The 14,679-nt window shown below is 43.4% G+C and overlaps 1 protein-coding gene across 1 annotated transcript in view; it reads left to right on the top strand.

Annotated features, from left to right (window-relative positions):
* Positions 1-9,184: 9,184 nt before the first annotated feature.
* clptm1l (CLPTM1 like) overlaps positions 9,185-14,679 on the top strand; it is a 37,152-nt gene continuing 31,657 nt past the window's right edge. The window contains exon 1 of the mRNA XM_068000195.1: positions 9,185-9,466. Within this exon, the coding sequence (XP_067856296.1) occupies positions 9,296-9,466 (171 nt within the window). The 5' untranslated portion in view covers positions 9,185-9,295. The remainder of the gene's footprint in view (positions 9,467-14,679) is intronic.

Below are 14,679 nucleotides of genomic sequence, written 5' to 3'. Positions count from 1 at the left end.
CACTAATGCTGTGTGACTTAAACTTGCTGATACTGTTTTGAAATTTAAAATCGACAAACCACTCAGTCAGCATGACATATTCAAAGGAAAAATCAGGTTATGTAGTTAATTGGCTCATTACAGCTTTTGCTTCAGAAGTGCTGCATTAGCACAGCAATGAGAAAGAATCACAAGAGAAAGAATGGCAATGATATAATATCATTCGATGTTATTTATGTAGCAGTTTGCGCCAGCCTTAATATAGTCAAATGTATTATGTTTGAGTTTTTTTATTTGTTTTTACTGTAGATGATGTTCATTGCTTTTTTTCTTCTGTTGGATGTAGAACTTCAAAAACAAGCAAAAATAAAACTTGCTTATGTGCTGTTTTATTCCATGATATAATTTGGTTCTGATTATATATATTTCACTTTCTGCTATTGAAGAGTAGCGTACTAGTCGCACCTGCACCACCTCATGGTAAGTGCTAGTCATTGCTTACACCCATACATAAGTCACACACAAGTTCACAGTTCTTAAAACTCTACATGAAGGTGCAAGTTGTGGACCAAATTTTAAAATACCTTATTCAATCAACAATCTGCAAATACATCCCAGTCAAATGTATTATGACTCCTACCATTGTTAATCTTGTATAGCAGACTAATTTGTTGTTTTGGGCTCCTTGGTGTTCTATGATCTTGCATACTCCAAGTTTAGCAAATGGCGTGCTATCCCATGCATATTTGTTAACTTCTGGTCATTAATGTTGTTGCATCCCTGGTGATTTCTACATTTGAACAGAGAACATTACCTATTCGCAAAAGGCATTTTAATTCAATACTACTTCACTAATGAACATTCAGAACAATGACTGGTTTTGTTACAGTGGTAGATTGTGTAAACCCTCTTTGATAAGGTATTGTAACCATTTGTTTTTATGTGTAAGAATAAATAATTTGGTGGAAAATATTGTCTTAAGTATTGTGTTGTCCTAACATTTGGTTAAAAGCATATGTCACTGTGTACATTAGAAAGTTGTAAATTATGCACCAATAATTACCCCTCATATTGTCACCAGTGCAATAATTTGATCAGCGTGAACAGACTCCTGAATCCTCTAAGAAGTTATCAAGAGCTTAGGGCTCCTGATATTGCCTCTAAAGTGTCATGCACATGCATTTGACCTAACTTCAATGTTCTACCTCACCACTGGCTAAAAATCAGCCTGTGAGATTGGTTTGCAGCTCCAGAGTAAACTGTGGACATTGGAGACATAGGACAATGGGTAAGATAAGAACTTAAAATAAATACATTCAAAATAAACCAAAGTAGAGAATATAGAAGAGAGAACAGGAGCAAAAATAAGAGTGATAGAGTAGAAGAAACATTTTTAAAACTATTTAATGTAAGATTTTTAAAGTATGTAATAATATCATCTTAACATTACAGTAATAAAAATGATTCTGACATCTCTGCCAGTACTGTAATATTTGATTCTTCAGTGTCAGTGTATGTGAACTGAAATTTGTTTTTATTCGTTCATGGGATGTGGGCGTCGCTGGCAAGGCCAGCATTTATTGCCCTTGAGAAGATGGTGGTGAGCTGCCTTCTTGAACCACTGCAGTCCGTGTGGTGAAGGTTCTCGCACAGTGCTGTTAGGAAGGGAGTTCCAGGATTTTGACCCAGTGACGATGAAGGAACGTCAATATATTTCAAGTTCGGGATAGTGTGTGGCTTAGAGGCGAATGTGCAGGTGGTGGTGTTCCCATGTGCCTGCTGCCCTTGTCCTTCTAGGTGGTAGAGATCGCGGGTTTGGGAGGTGCTGCAGTACATCCTGTGGATGGTACACACTGCAGCCACTGTGCACCGGTGTTGAAGGGAGTGAATGTTTAGGGTGGTGGATGGGGTGCCAATTAAGCGGGCTGCTTTGTCCTGGATGGTGTCGAGCTTCTTGAGTGTTGTTGGAGCTGCACTCATCACACTCCTGACTTGTGCCTTGTAGATGGTGGAAAGGCTTTGAGGAGTCAGGAGGTGAGTCACTCACCGCAGAATACCCAACCTCTGACCTGCTCTTGTAGCCACAGTATTTGTATGGCTGGTCCAGTTAAGTTGACCCCCAGGATGTTGATGGTGGGGGATTCGGCGATGGTAATGCCATTGAATGTCATGGGAAGGTGGTTAGACTCTCTCTTGTTGGAGATGGTCATTGCCTGGCACTTGTCTGGCGCGAATGTTACTTGCCACTTATCAACCCAAGCCCGGATGTTGTCCAGGTCTAGCTGCATGCGGGCACGGACTGCTTCATTATCTGAGGGGTTGCGAATGGAACTGAACAGTGTGCAATCATCTGCGAACATCCCCATTTCTGACCTCATGATGGAGGGAAGGTCATTGATGAAGCAGCTGAAAATGGTTGAGCCTAGGACACTGCCCTGAGGAACTCCTGCAGCAGTCCTGGGGCTGAGAGGATTGGCCTCCAACAACCACTACCATCTTCCTTTGTGCTAGGTATGACTCCAGCCACGGGAGAGTTTTCCCCCTGATTCCCATTGACTTCAATTTTACTAGGGCTCCTTGGTGCCACACTCGGTCAAATGCTGCCTTGATGTCAAGGACAGTCACTCTCACCTCACCTCTGGAATTCAGCTCTTTTGTCCATGTTTGGACCCAGGCTGTAATGAAGACTGGAGCCGAGTGGTCCTGGCGGAACCCAAACTGAGCATCGGTGAGCAGGTTATTGGTGAGTAAGTGCCGCTTGATAGCACTGTCGACGACACCTTCCATCACTTTGCTGATAATTGAGAGTAGGCTGATGGGGTGGTAATTGGCCGGATTGGATTTGTCCTGCTTTTTGTGGACAGGACATACCTGGGCAATTTTTGTTAATAGTTTTGTGTATGAAGATTACTTTCTGTTGTCCTGACTTTTGAATTACACTTTTTATGTCAACATTTACCATTGAAACTGACTAAACAATTGCCTGTCATGCAGTTGCAGGCCTCTGGCCACTAGGTAGCACTATTGTGCCTTCTATTCCCATCACCCAACTTTTGTCCCTATCTTGACTTACTAAGCTTTTGTATAACATTAACGTGCAGAAATTGTTAATTCATTGTGAGTGTTAGCGTGGATTTTGGACTGTTAAGTCTGACTCCGAGTGGTAACTTTTTCCCACAACAGTGAGCTTGTTCCCTGAATTTGTTTCAGTTAAACTCTCTGGCAATTAGTCGAGTACTGGATGTTCAGCCTCATACAAAAACAGGGACTTGACCTTTTTGTTAATTTAACGCTAACAGGGGGTTCATGCGTTGGGCCTTGCTGCTTAATTTTTTGCTGCCTAAGGCTGTAGTCCCCCATTCATTTGTTCTAATTTAGCTGCTCCTAGTTCAAGTTCCACTGGGCCTCTATTGGAGCTTCTGACTTCCATCACACTCTTTCAGTTACCATATGCGGCTGGGCATCCAAAGTGTGCTCTCCAACAGCCTAGAGGTAATTCAGCTGTGTGAACTCCACTGCAGCCCGCATCAATTCCTTCATCACCTCACTAATCAGACCCTCAGACAGCTGCTAGGGCCTGCACCACCACCTACTTGTTTTTGCTGCTCCCATTGGTGGCTCCCACACACACCATCCTCCCTCCTTCCGCTGCCTTGCTCCCCTGCTGTGGCTCAGCCCATTCTGAGTTATTGCTGTAAGATCCCATGGGGTCCTCCACTTTCTCCATTCCCCACATCTTTGCTACAGTAGTTGCTCAGTCCATTTCTCTTCACTTTCGACATTAATTTCTCCCATTCACCACCATAGGATCACAGCAGCCTCCAAAGAAATAAAAGATTAAATTTGAAGAGTGAAGAGGGAGAATGTCGTAATTTGCAAGATGCTCCTGATACCAGAATTACAAAGTCGAATTTTCTTTAAAACTTCATATACCATCCCTCAAAAAGCTGCCCGTTTCCACTCATTCTATGCAACTTGTTCCTATCTGCTCATTGCATTATCTGGCATTCCCATAAAACATTAATAATCAATATTCTTTAAAACCATTGCTCTCAACTTTTTCTTTGTATGCATAAATGTATCTCTTCAACATTCCTCAAATTCACTGGGAACAAAACCATGGGAGAGCCACTAGTTTGGAAGAAACTGTCAGCCCCAGGGAGAACTGCATTCCCTGGAACGGCCAGCAGTGTACAGGTTAAGGATGTTACGGTAAATTGATTATTTGAGATTGACACAAAGTCAAGATTAGTTTATGGTTGGACTCTTGATAGCTGATAGGTTAATAGCTTTAAATGGCAAGTCTATTGGACGTATAAAAAGTTTGGTTCAGCTTATTACTGATGCGCTTGTAGCTTTAGCAATGATTCCAGGTGCTTATGGAACCTCATCCTTCTGCTTTGGCATAGTAGGGTTGGTTGCCATCCTTTCATCTGGGATTATTGTGTCAGCCTTCCGGCAAGTCAGAGTAATGAACCTACATCCCTAGGTGTGCAATATATTGCCTTTTAGATTGTCTGTTTCCTGGGTAGGTCCATCATAAGTGACGGTAAGTATATCTGGACGAGAGCTAGTTAAAATCTTGCTTCCCTTATTCTCAGGGAAACTCCTTGTACATTTAAATGACACTTTTAAACGTGCCTATTTTTGGCTTGTAAATTGCTTTAATGGGAAGCCCTAAGATCCCTTTTTCACCGGATTTATATCAAAAACACCATATTTTCTACCTTTGGTTCTCAAATAATTGATTTTATCATTAACCAATCTGAGTGACACGTACTGCAAAGTTCAGCCCCTTTAGGTCTCAATCACTTTAAATATGAAACGTCAAGGAATTGTAATGATGCCATGTAAACTGTGAAAAAAGCATGTATCAGGCTTGCTCCCATAACTTCACAGCCTTCACAGGAGCCTAATGAATACTCACTGGAGTCCCATGAATACTCACTGGAGTCCCATGAATACTCACTGGAGTCCCATGAATACTCACTGGAGTCCCATGAATACTCACTGGAGTCCCATGAATACTCACTGGAGTCCCATGAATACTCACTGGAGTCCCATGAATACTCACTGGAGTCCCATGAATACTCACTGGAGTCCCATGAATACTCACTGGAGTCCCATGAATACTCACTGGAGTCCCATGAATACTCACTGGAGTCCCATGAATACTCACTGGAGTCCCATGAATACTCACTGGAGTCCCATGAATACTCACTGGAGTCCCATGAATACTCACTGGAGTCCCATGAATACTCACTGGAGTCCCATGAATACTCACTGGAGTCCCATGAATACTCACTGGAGTCCCATGAATACTCACTGGAGTCCCATGAATACTCACTGGAGTCCCATGAATACTCACTGGAGTCCCATGAATACTCACTGGAGTCCCATGAATACTCACTGGAGTACCATGAATACTCACTGGAGTACCATGAATACTCACTGGAGTACCATGAATACTCACTGGAGTCCCATGAATACTCACTGGAGTCCCATGAATACTCACTGGAGTCCCATGAATACTCACTGGAGTCCCATGAATACTCACTGGAGCCCCATGAATACTCACTGGAGCCCCATGAATACTCACTGGAGCCCCATGAATACTCACTGGAGCCCAATGAATACTCACTGGAGCCCAATGAATACTCACTGGAGCCCAATGAATACTCACAGGAGCCCAATGAATACTCACAGGAGCCTAATGATACTGAGGAGTCCAATGAATGCTCACAGGAGTCCAATGAATGCTCACAGGAGTCCAATGAATACTCTCAGGAGTCCAATGAATACTCTCAGGAGTCTAATGATTACTCACTGGAGTCTAATGATTACTCACAGGAGTCTAATGCTTACTGAGAGGAGTCTAATGATAATGAGAGGAGTCCAATGATAATGAGAGGAGTCCAATGATAATGAGAGGAGTCCAATGATAATGAGAGGAGTCCAATGATTACTGAGAGGAGTCCAATGATTACTGAGAGGAGTCCAATGAATACTCACAGGAGCCTAATGATACTGAGAGGAGTCCAATGAATACTCACAGGAGTCCAATGATTACTGAGAGGAGTCCAATGAATACTGAGAGGAGTCCAATGAATACTCACAGGAGCCTAATGATACTGAGAGGAGTCCAATGATTACTCACAGGAGTCTAATGATACTGAGGAGTCCAATGAATACTCACAGGAGTCCAATGAATACTGAGAGGAGTCCAATGATTACTCACAGGAGTCCAATGATTACTCACAGGAGTCCAATGAATACTGAGAGGAGTCCAATGAATACTGAGAGGAGTCCAATGATTACTCACAGGAGCCTAATGATACTGAGAGGAGTCCAATGATTACTGACAGGAGTCCAATGATTACTGAGAGGAGTCCAATGAATACTGAGAGGAGTCCAATGAATACTGAGAGGAGTCCAATGAATACTCACAGGAGTCTAATGATTACTGAGAGGAGTCCAATGATTACTGAGAGGAGTCCAATGATTACTGAGAGGAGTCCAATGATTACTCACAGGAGCCTAATGATACTGAGAGGAGTCCAATGATTACTGAGAGGAGTCCAATGATTACTGAGAGGAGTCCAATGATTACTCACAGGAGCCTAATGATACTGAGAGGAGTCCAATGATTACTGAGAGGAGTCCAATGATTACTGAGAGGAGTCCAATGATTACTCACAGGAGCCTAATGATACTGAGAGGAGTCCAATGAATACTCACAGGAGCCTAATGATACTGAGAGGAGTCCAATGATTACTCACAGGAGCCTAATGATACTGAGAGGAGTCCAATGATTACTGAGAGGAGTCCAATGATTACTCACAGGAGCCTAATGATACTGAGAGGAGTCCAATGATTACTGAGAGGAGTCCAATGATTACTCACAGGAGCCTAATGATACTGAGAGGAGTCCAATGATTACTGAGAGGAGTCCAATGATTACTCACAGGAGCCTAATGATACTGAGAGGAGTCCAATGAATACTCACAGGAGCCTAATGATACTGAGAGGAGTCCAATGATTAAAGAGAGGAGTCCAATGATTACTCACAGGAGCCTAATGATACTGAGAGGAGTCCAATGATTACTGAGAGGAGTCCAATGATTACTCACAGGAGCCTAATGATACTGAGAGGAGTCCAATGAATACTCACAGGAGCCTAATGATACTGAGAGGAGTCCAATGATTACTCACAGGAGCCTAATGATACTGAGAGGAGTCCAATGATTACTGAGAGGAGTCCAATGATTACTGAGAGGAGTCCAATGATTACTCACAGGAGCCTAATGATACTGAGAGGAGTCCAATGATTACTGAGAGGAGTCCAATGATTACTGAGAGGAGTCCAATGATTACTCACAGGAGCCTAATGATACTGAGAGGAGTCCAATGATTACTGAGAGGAGTCCAATGATTACTGAGAGGAGTCCAATGATTACTCACAGGAGCCTAATGATACTGAGAGGAGTCCAATGAATACTCACAGGAGCCTAATGATACTGAGAGGAGTCCAATGATTACTGAGAGGAGTCCAATGATTACTCACAGGAGCCTAATGATACTGAGAGGAGTCCAATGATTACTGAGAGGAGTCCAATGATTACTCACAGGAGCCTAATGATACTGAGAGGAGTCCAATGATTACTGAGAGGAGTCCAATGATTACTGAGAGGAGTCCAATGATTACTCACAGGAGCCTAATGATTACTCACAGGAGTCCAATGATTACTGAGAGGAGTCCAATGATTACTGAGAGGAGTCCAATGATTACTGAGAGGAGTCCAATGATTACTCACAGGAGCCTAATGATACTGAGAGGAGTCCAATGATTACTGAGAGGAGTCCAATGAATACTCACAGGAGCCTAATGATACTGAGAGGAGTCCAATGATTACTGAGAGGAGTCCAATGATTACTCACAGGAGCCTAATGATACTGAGAGGAGTCCAATGATTACTGAGAGGAGTCCAATGATTACTCACAGGAGCCTAATGATACTGAGAGGAGTCCAATGATTACTGAGAGGAGTCCAATGATTACTGAGAGGAGTCCAATGATTACTGAGAGGAGTCCAATGATTACTCACAGGAGCCTAATGATTACTCACAGGAGCCTAATGATACTGAGAGGAGTCCAATGATTACTGAGAGGAGTCCAATGATTACTGAGAGGAGTCCAATGATTACTCACAGGAGCCTAATGATACTGAGAGGAGTCCAATGATTACTGAGAGGAGTCCAATGATTACTCACAGGAGCCTAATGATACTGAGAGGAGTCCAATGATTACTGAGAGGAGTCCAATGATTACTGAGAGGAGTCCAATGAATACTCACAGGAGCCTAATGATACTGAGAGGAGTCCAATGATTACTCACAGGAGTCCAATGAATACTGAGAGGAGTCTAATGATACTGAGGAGTCCAATGAATACTCACAGGAGTCCAATGAATACTCACAGGAGTCCAATGAATACTGAGAGGAGTCCAATGATTACTCACAGGAGTCCAATGAATACTGAGAGGAGTCCAATGAATACTGAGAGGAGTCCAATGATTACTCACAGGAGTCCAATGAATACTGAGTGGAGTCCAATGAATACTGAGAGGAGTCCAATGATTACTCACAGGAGTCCAATGAATACTGAGAGGAGTCCAATGAATACTGAGAGGAGTCCAATGATTACTCACAGGAGTCCAATGAATACTGAGAGGAGTCCAATGAATACTGAGAGGAGTCCAATGATTACTCACAGGAGCCTAATGATTACTGAGAGGAGTCCAATGATTACTCACAGGAGCCTAATGATACTGAGAGGATCCGCCCAATCTATCCAAGTACCAGTGGGAGAAGGTCGAGTGGGGGGGGAGAGGGGGGGGAGGGGGGGGAGGGGGGGGGAGAACTCCAATGCCCACAATCCATTGCGAGGGAGCGCCGCGCCGCCGCGCGCGTAGTTTTTTGAAAATAACCGACAGCGGGGCCGCGCGCGCAGTAACCCGCTTCCGGCGGTTGGCCGTTGACGTCACATCCAGGCGGAAAGGGCCTTCTTTGGAGACTGGTTGAGGATGGGGGAAGAGTTTGTGGGCGGCCGGACTGTGACCCAGATCAGAGCGGCTCTGCTCCCACACTAGAGCTGCTGCTGCGGTGGTGGTTAGGGGTTAGGTTCAGTTAGGGTAGGGTAGGGTGGGGAGGGGAGGGGTGAAGTTAGGTGCCTGTGGTGTGGTTTACTATCAGCTCTTGTTTGGGTTTTTTTTTTGATCAGATAATGTTGCAGTGCTCGAATAGGTGAAGTGTCCCAACATGTTTGGGTTGAAGAGGACCTCTTTCACCACCCTGATTGTCGGGGTCTTTATTGCCTATGTGTTGCACACTTGCTGGGTGATGTATGGCATAGTTTACACCAAGCCCTGTGCTAATCCCAAGACCAAGAATTGCATCAAGCCTTACCTAGCTGGTAACCCTAGACTTCAGGTCAGTGCCTTCCACTACAATATTGTAATGTGTCAGCTGAGTTTCTTCTAGATGTTGCATATCTAGATCAGGATATCAACATGATGTGGCTTAAACTTTAATTTTTTTTTTTAAGAATATCATTTGAGCTGTTATTTTGCCAGCTGGTTTTTTGATAGTTGGACATTTCCATTAATTTATTGCGCTGATTTGAAATATTGAGGGGGAATGCATCGAATCAGTTTAAAAATGTGTAGTTTTACAGGGTGAAGCTTGTACTCAGCAATGTTATACTTAGTCACTCCTGTTGCTGTAGCAACTATTCCATTTAAGTTATGGGGAGGTTCACTTTAAAACTACTGTGTCTGTGCAGTTGTTTTAAACCACAGTGATTATTTTGGCACGAGTTGGTGATTAATTGCGAGGTAGGAGACAGCGTAGAGATAAGGGAGATGTTCTTTGATTAGCAGGATGTGACAGGTAAAGTTCAGCTTTTCACTATATTTATTAATGACTTAGATGAAGGAATAGAGAGTTGCAGATCCAAATTTGCCGATGACACTAAGTTAGAAGGCGCTGTAAATTGTGCGGACAGGAGCAGGAAGTTAGAAAAGGACATAGTCAGACTAAGTGAGCGGGCAAAACTGGCAGATGGAGTTCAGTGTGGGAAGTGTGAGGTCATCCACTTTGGATGTGAGAAAAACAAATCAGGATATTTTCTTAATGGTGAGAGACTAGGAATTATGGAAGAACACAGGTAAAAAGAATCAAAAAGGCTAATGGAATGTTGGTCTTTATTTGAAGGCGTCTGCAATCCAAAAATGAGGAAGTAATGCTTCTTGTACAGAGCCCTGGTCAGACCCCATCTGCAGTACTGTGTTCAGTTTCGGGCACTGCACCTCAAAAGATATATTGGCCTTGGAGGGGGTACACTGCAAATTCACCAGAATGATACCAGGGCTTAAAGGGTTAAATTATGAAGACAGGTTGCAGAAACGTGATGTGTATTTTCTTGAGTTTGCAAAGTTGAAGGATGATCTAATTGAGGTGTTTAAAATAATAAAGATTTGATAGGGTAGATAGAGAGAAACTGTTTCCTTTGCTGGGGGAATCATGAACAAATGGGCATAATCTTAAAATTAGAGCTAGGCCATTTAGTAGTGAAATCAGGAAGCACTTTTTCACACACAGGGTAGTGGAAATCTGAAACACTCTTGTTCCTAAAGTGGATCTGGCTGCCTTGAGACCACCTTGCTCCAGAACTAGTTGCGCCTCTAGCCAAGCTCTTCCAGTACAGCTACAACACTGGCATCTACCCGACAATGTGAAAAATTGACCAGGTATGTCCTGTCCACAAAAAGCAGGACAAATCCAATCCGGCCAATTACCACCCCATCAGTCTACACTCAATCATCAGCAAAGTGTCGTCGACAGTGCTATCAAGCGGCACTTACTCACCAGTAACCTGCTCACCGATGCTCAGTTTATGTTCCGCCAGGACCACTCGGCTCCAGACCTCATTACAGCCTTGGTCCAAACATGGACAAAAGAGCTGAATTCCAGAGGTGAGGTGAGAGTGACTGCCTTTGACATCAAGGCAGCATTTGACCGAGTGTGGCACCAAGGAGCCCTAGTAAAATTGAAGTCAATGGGAATCAGGGGGAAAACTCTCCCGTGGCTGGAGTCATACCTAGCACAAAGGAAGATGGTAGTGGTTGTTGGAGGCCAATCCTCTCGGCCCCAGGACTGCTGCAGGAGTTCCTCAGGGCAGTGTCCTAGGCCCAACCATCTTCAGCTGCTTCATCAATGACTTTCCCTCCATCATAAGGTCAGAAATGGGGGTATTCGCTGATGACTGCACAGTGTTCAGTTGCATTCGCAACCCCTCAGATAATGAAGCAGTCCATGCCCACATGCAGCAAGATCTGGACAATATCCAGGCTTGTGCTGATAAGTGGCAAGTAACATTCGTGCCAGACAAGTGCCAGGCAATGACAATCTCCAACAAGAGAGAGTCTAACCACCTCCCTTTGACATTCAACGGCATTACCATCACCGAATCCCCCACCATCAACATCCTGGGGGTCACCATTGACCAGAAACTTAACTAGACCAGCCACATATATATATACTGTGGCTACATGAGCAGATCAGAGGCTGGGTATTCTGTGGCGAGTGACTCACCTCCTGACTCCCCAAAGCCTTTCCACCATTTACAAGGCACATGTCAGGAGTGTGATGGAATACTCTCCACTTGCCTGGATGAGTGCAGCTCCAACAACACTCAAGAAGCTCGACACCATCCAGGACAAAGCAGCCCGCTTGATTGGCACCCCATCCACCACCTTAAACATTCACTCCCTTCACCACTGGCGCATAGTGGCTGCAGTGTGTACCATCCACAGGATGCACTGCAGCAACTCGCCAAGGCTTCTTCGACAGCACCTTCCAAACCCGCGACCTCTACCACCTAGAAGGACAAGAGCAGCAGGCACATGGGAACAACACCACCTGCACGTTCCCCTCCAAATCACACACCATCCCGACTGGGAAATATATCGCTGTTCCTTCATCGTCGCTGGGTCAAAATCCTGGAACTCCCTTCCTAACAGCACTGTGGGAGAACCTTCACCACACAGACTGCAGCGGTTCAAGAAAGCGGCTCACCACCACCTTCTCAAGGGCAATCAGGGATGGGCAATAAATGCTGGCCTCGCCAACGACGCCCACATCCCATGAACGAATAAAAAAAAATATATGGAATGGTTTCTTCAGCAACAGTAGTAGCAGCCAATATAAATTTCGCATTACTCCATTCATTTCTTGCTTTTAAAAGCTTAAATAGATTTCATTATATAGTGCAACAATTTCTGTTTTTTTTTGTCAAACCAAGTATCTGAATGACTGAATAATATTTGGTGGGTTAACACTCTGTCTTTTCATTTCTAGTGCCTTCAGCTGCCTAGGCCTTGAGCTCTGGAATTCCCCCCCCAAACCTCTCCACCTCTCTACTTCTCTCCTCCTTTTAAGATGCTCCTTAAAACCTACCTCTTTGACCAAGCTTTTGGTCACCTGTCCTAATATCTCCTTATGTGGTTTGGTGTCAACTTTGTTTGATAACACTGCTGTGAAGCGCCTTAGGACATTTTACTGCATTAAAGGCGCTATATAAATGCAAGTAGTAGTAGTAGTAATAGTAGTAGTTGTAGGTCTTGGGTTTGAATGCATAATGTTTTGTTTCACCCAGTGAGAGCATCAGGTTGACATCAATTGAAAATAATGTTTCATCTCCCCAGTTACCCCACAGCCTGACACTAAACCTGTGCTTGTAACTTCAACTGACAGTGTCAAAATAATTTTATTTTAAAAGATGTATATAGTATTCTAAATATAATAAACCACTAGGGATCAGTGGCTCACAGAGTGCAAACTACTGGTAGTGGCCATGTAACTCACTTGTCTCCAGTGTTTGTGAATTATGTAGCCACTCCAATGGTTTATTTTCCAACACTTGAGATGGATCCTCTACGTTCCAATTTTGAATCGGGTTAATTGGTGTAGGCAAGGGTTCTCCAGAATACTAGTGTAACCTACCTGGGTTAAAAACGGCTGCTGTCAGGCTTGTACTGTGGATACTGTGCATCAGGTGACTGTTTCCCAGCACAATGCTGTAGCTGACCTCAGTAGTTTGACACACAGTATTACAAAGTTGACTTTTTTAAAAAGGCGAGGAAAAAGAAAGCTGAAATCTATTAACTGTTTGAGCCAATATATACTTAGCTTTAATGGAGCTTGAGAAATTCTAGTGTTTTTTTTAAATAACAACTACAAATTAGTTTAAACAATTAATGGATTACAGCTTGCTTTCTTCCTTGGCTTTTTAAAAATCAACTTCGTATGTGTGTCAAACTGTTCATAGCATCATAGTAGGTAATGCGCGGGAGGAGGCCATTCGGCCCATCATACCTGTGCCAGCTCTTTGAAAAAGCTATCTTAAAGCCTAGATTTTGTGCTCAAGTCTCTGAATTGGGGCTTTAATCCATGTCCCACTCCCCTGCTCCTTCCCCATAGCCCTGAAAATTTTTTCACTTCAAGTATTTATCCAATTTCCTTTTGACAGTTACTATTAAATCTGCTTTGACCACCCTTTCAGGCAGTGCATTCCAGATCATTACAACTCGCTGCGTAAAAAAATGTTTCCTCATGTTGCCTCTGACTCTTTTGCTGATCACCTTAAATCTGTGTCCTCTGGTTACTGACCCTCTGCCACTGGAAACAGTTTCTCCTTATTTACTCTAAGAACCGTTCATGATTTTGAACACCTCTATCAAATCTCCCCTTAACATTCTCTGTTCTAAGGAGAACACCCTCGGCCTCTCCACGTAACTGAAGTCCCTCATCCCAGGCACTATTCTAGTAAATCTCTTCTGTACCCTCTCTAAGGCCTTGACATCCTTCCTAAAGTGTGGTACCCAGAATTGAACACATACTAATCCAGCTGAGGCCTAACCAGTGTTTTATAAAGATTTAGCATAACTTCCTATGCCTCTATTAATAAAGCCCTGGATCCCATATGCTTTTATAACTGCTTTCTCAACTTACCCTGCCACCTTCAAAGATTTGTGTATGTGCACCCCCTTTAAAATTGTACCATTTAATTTATATAGCCTCTCCTCATTCTTCCTTCCAAAATGCATCAACTCATACTTCTGCATTAAATTTCATCTGCCCATTTCACCAAGTGTGTGTCTGCCCATTTCACCAGTGTCTATGTCCTCCTGAAGTCAGTTACTACACTTCCGAGTTTCGTGTCATCTGCAAACTTTGAAATTATACCCTGTATACCCAAGTCCAGGTCATGAATATATATCAAGAAGAGCAGTGGTCCTAATACTGACCCCTGAGGAATACCACTCTATACTTCCCTTCAGTCTGAAAAACAACCGTTCACCACTACTTTCTGCCCTCTAGCCAATTTTATATCCACGCTGCCCTTTAATTTTGCTAACAAGTCTATTATGTGGTACTTTATCAAATGCCTTTGGAAAGTCCATATACACATCAACCTCCGCACTACCCTCATCAACCCTCTCCGTTACTTCATCAAAGAACCCTAAATCAGGTTAGTCAAACATGATTTTTCTTTAACAAATCCGTGCTGACTTTCATTTATTAACCCATACTTTTCCAAGTGCCAATTAATTTTGCCCCGGATTATTGTCTCTAAATGTTTC

The sequence above is a fragment of the Heptranchias perlo genome, chromosome 2 (genome assembly GCF_035084215.1).
Source record: "Heptranchias perlo isolate sHepPer1 chromosome 2, sHepPer1.hap1, whole genome shotgun sequence".
Classification (NCBI taxonomy): Eukaryota; Metazoa; Chordata; class Chondrichthyes; order Hexanchiformes; family Hexanchidae; genus Heptranchias; species Heptranchias perlo.
Note: the sequence above shows the minus strand (reverse complement) of the source record. Positions and strands in the feature narration are given on the sequence as shown.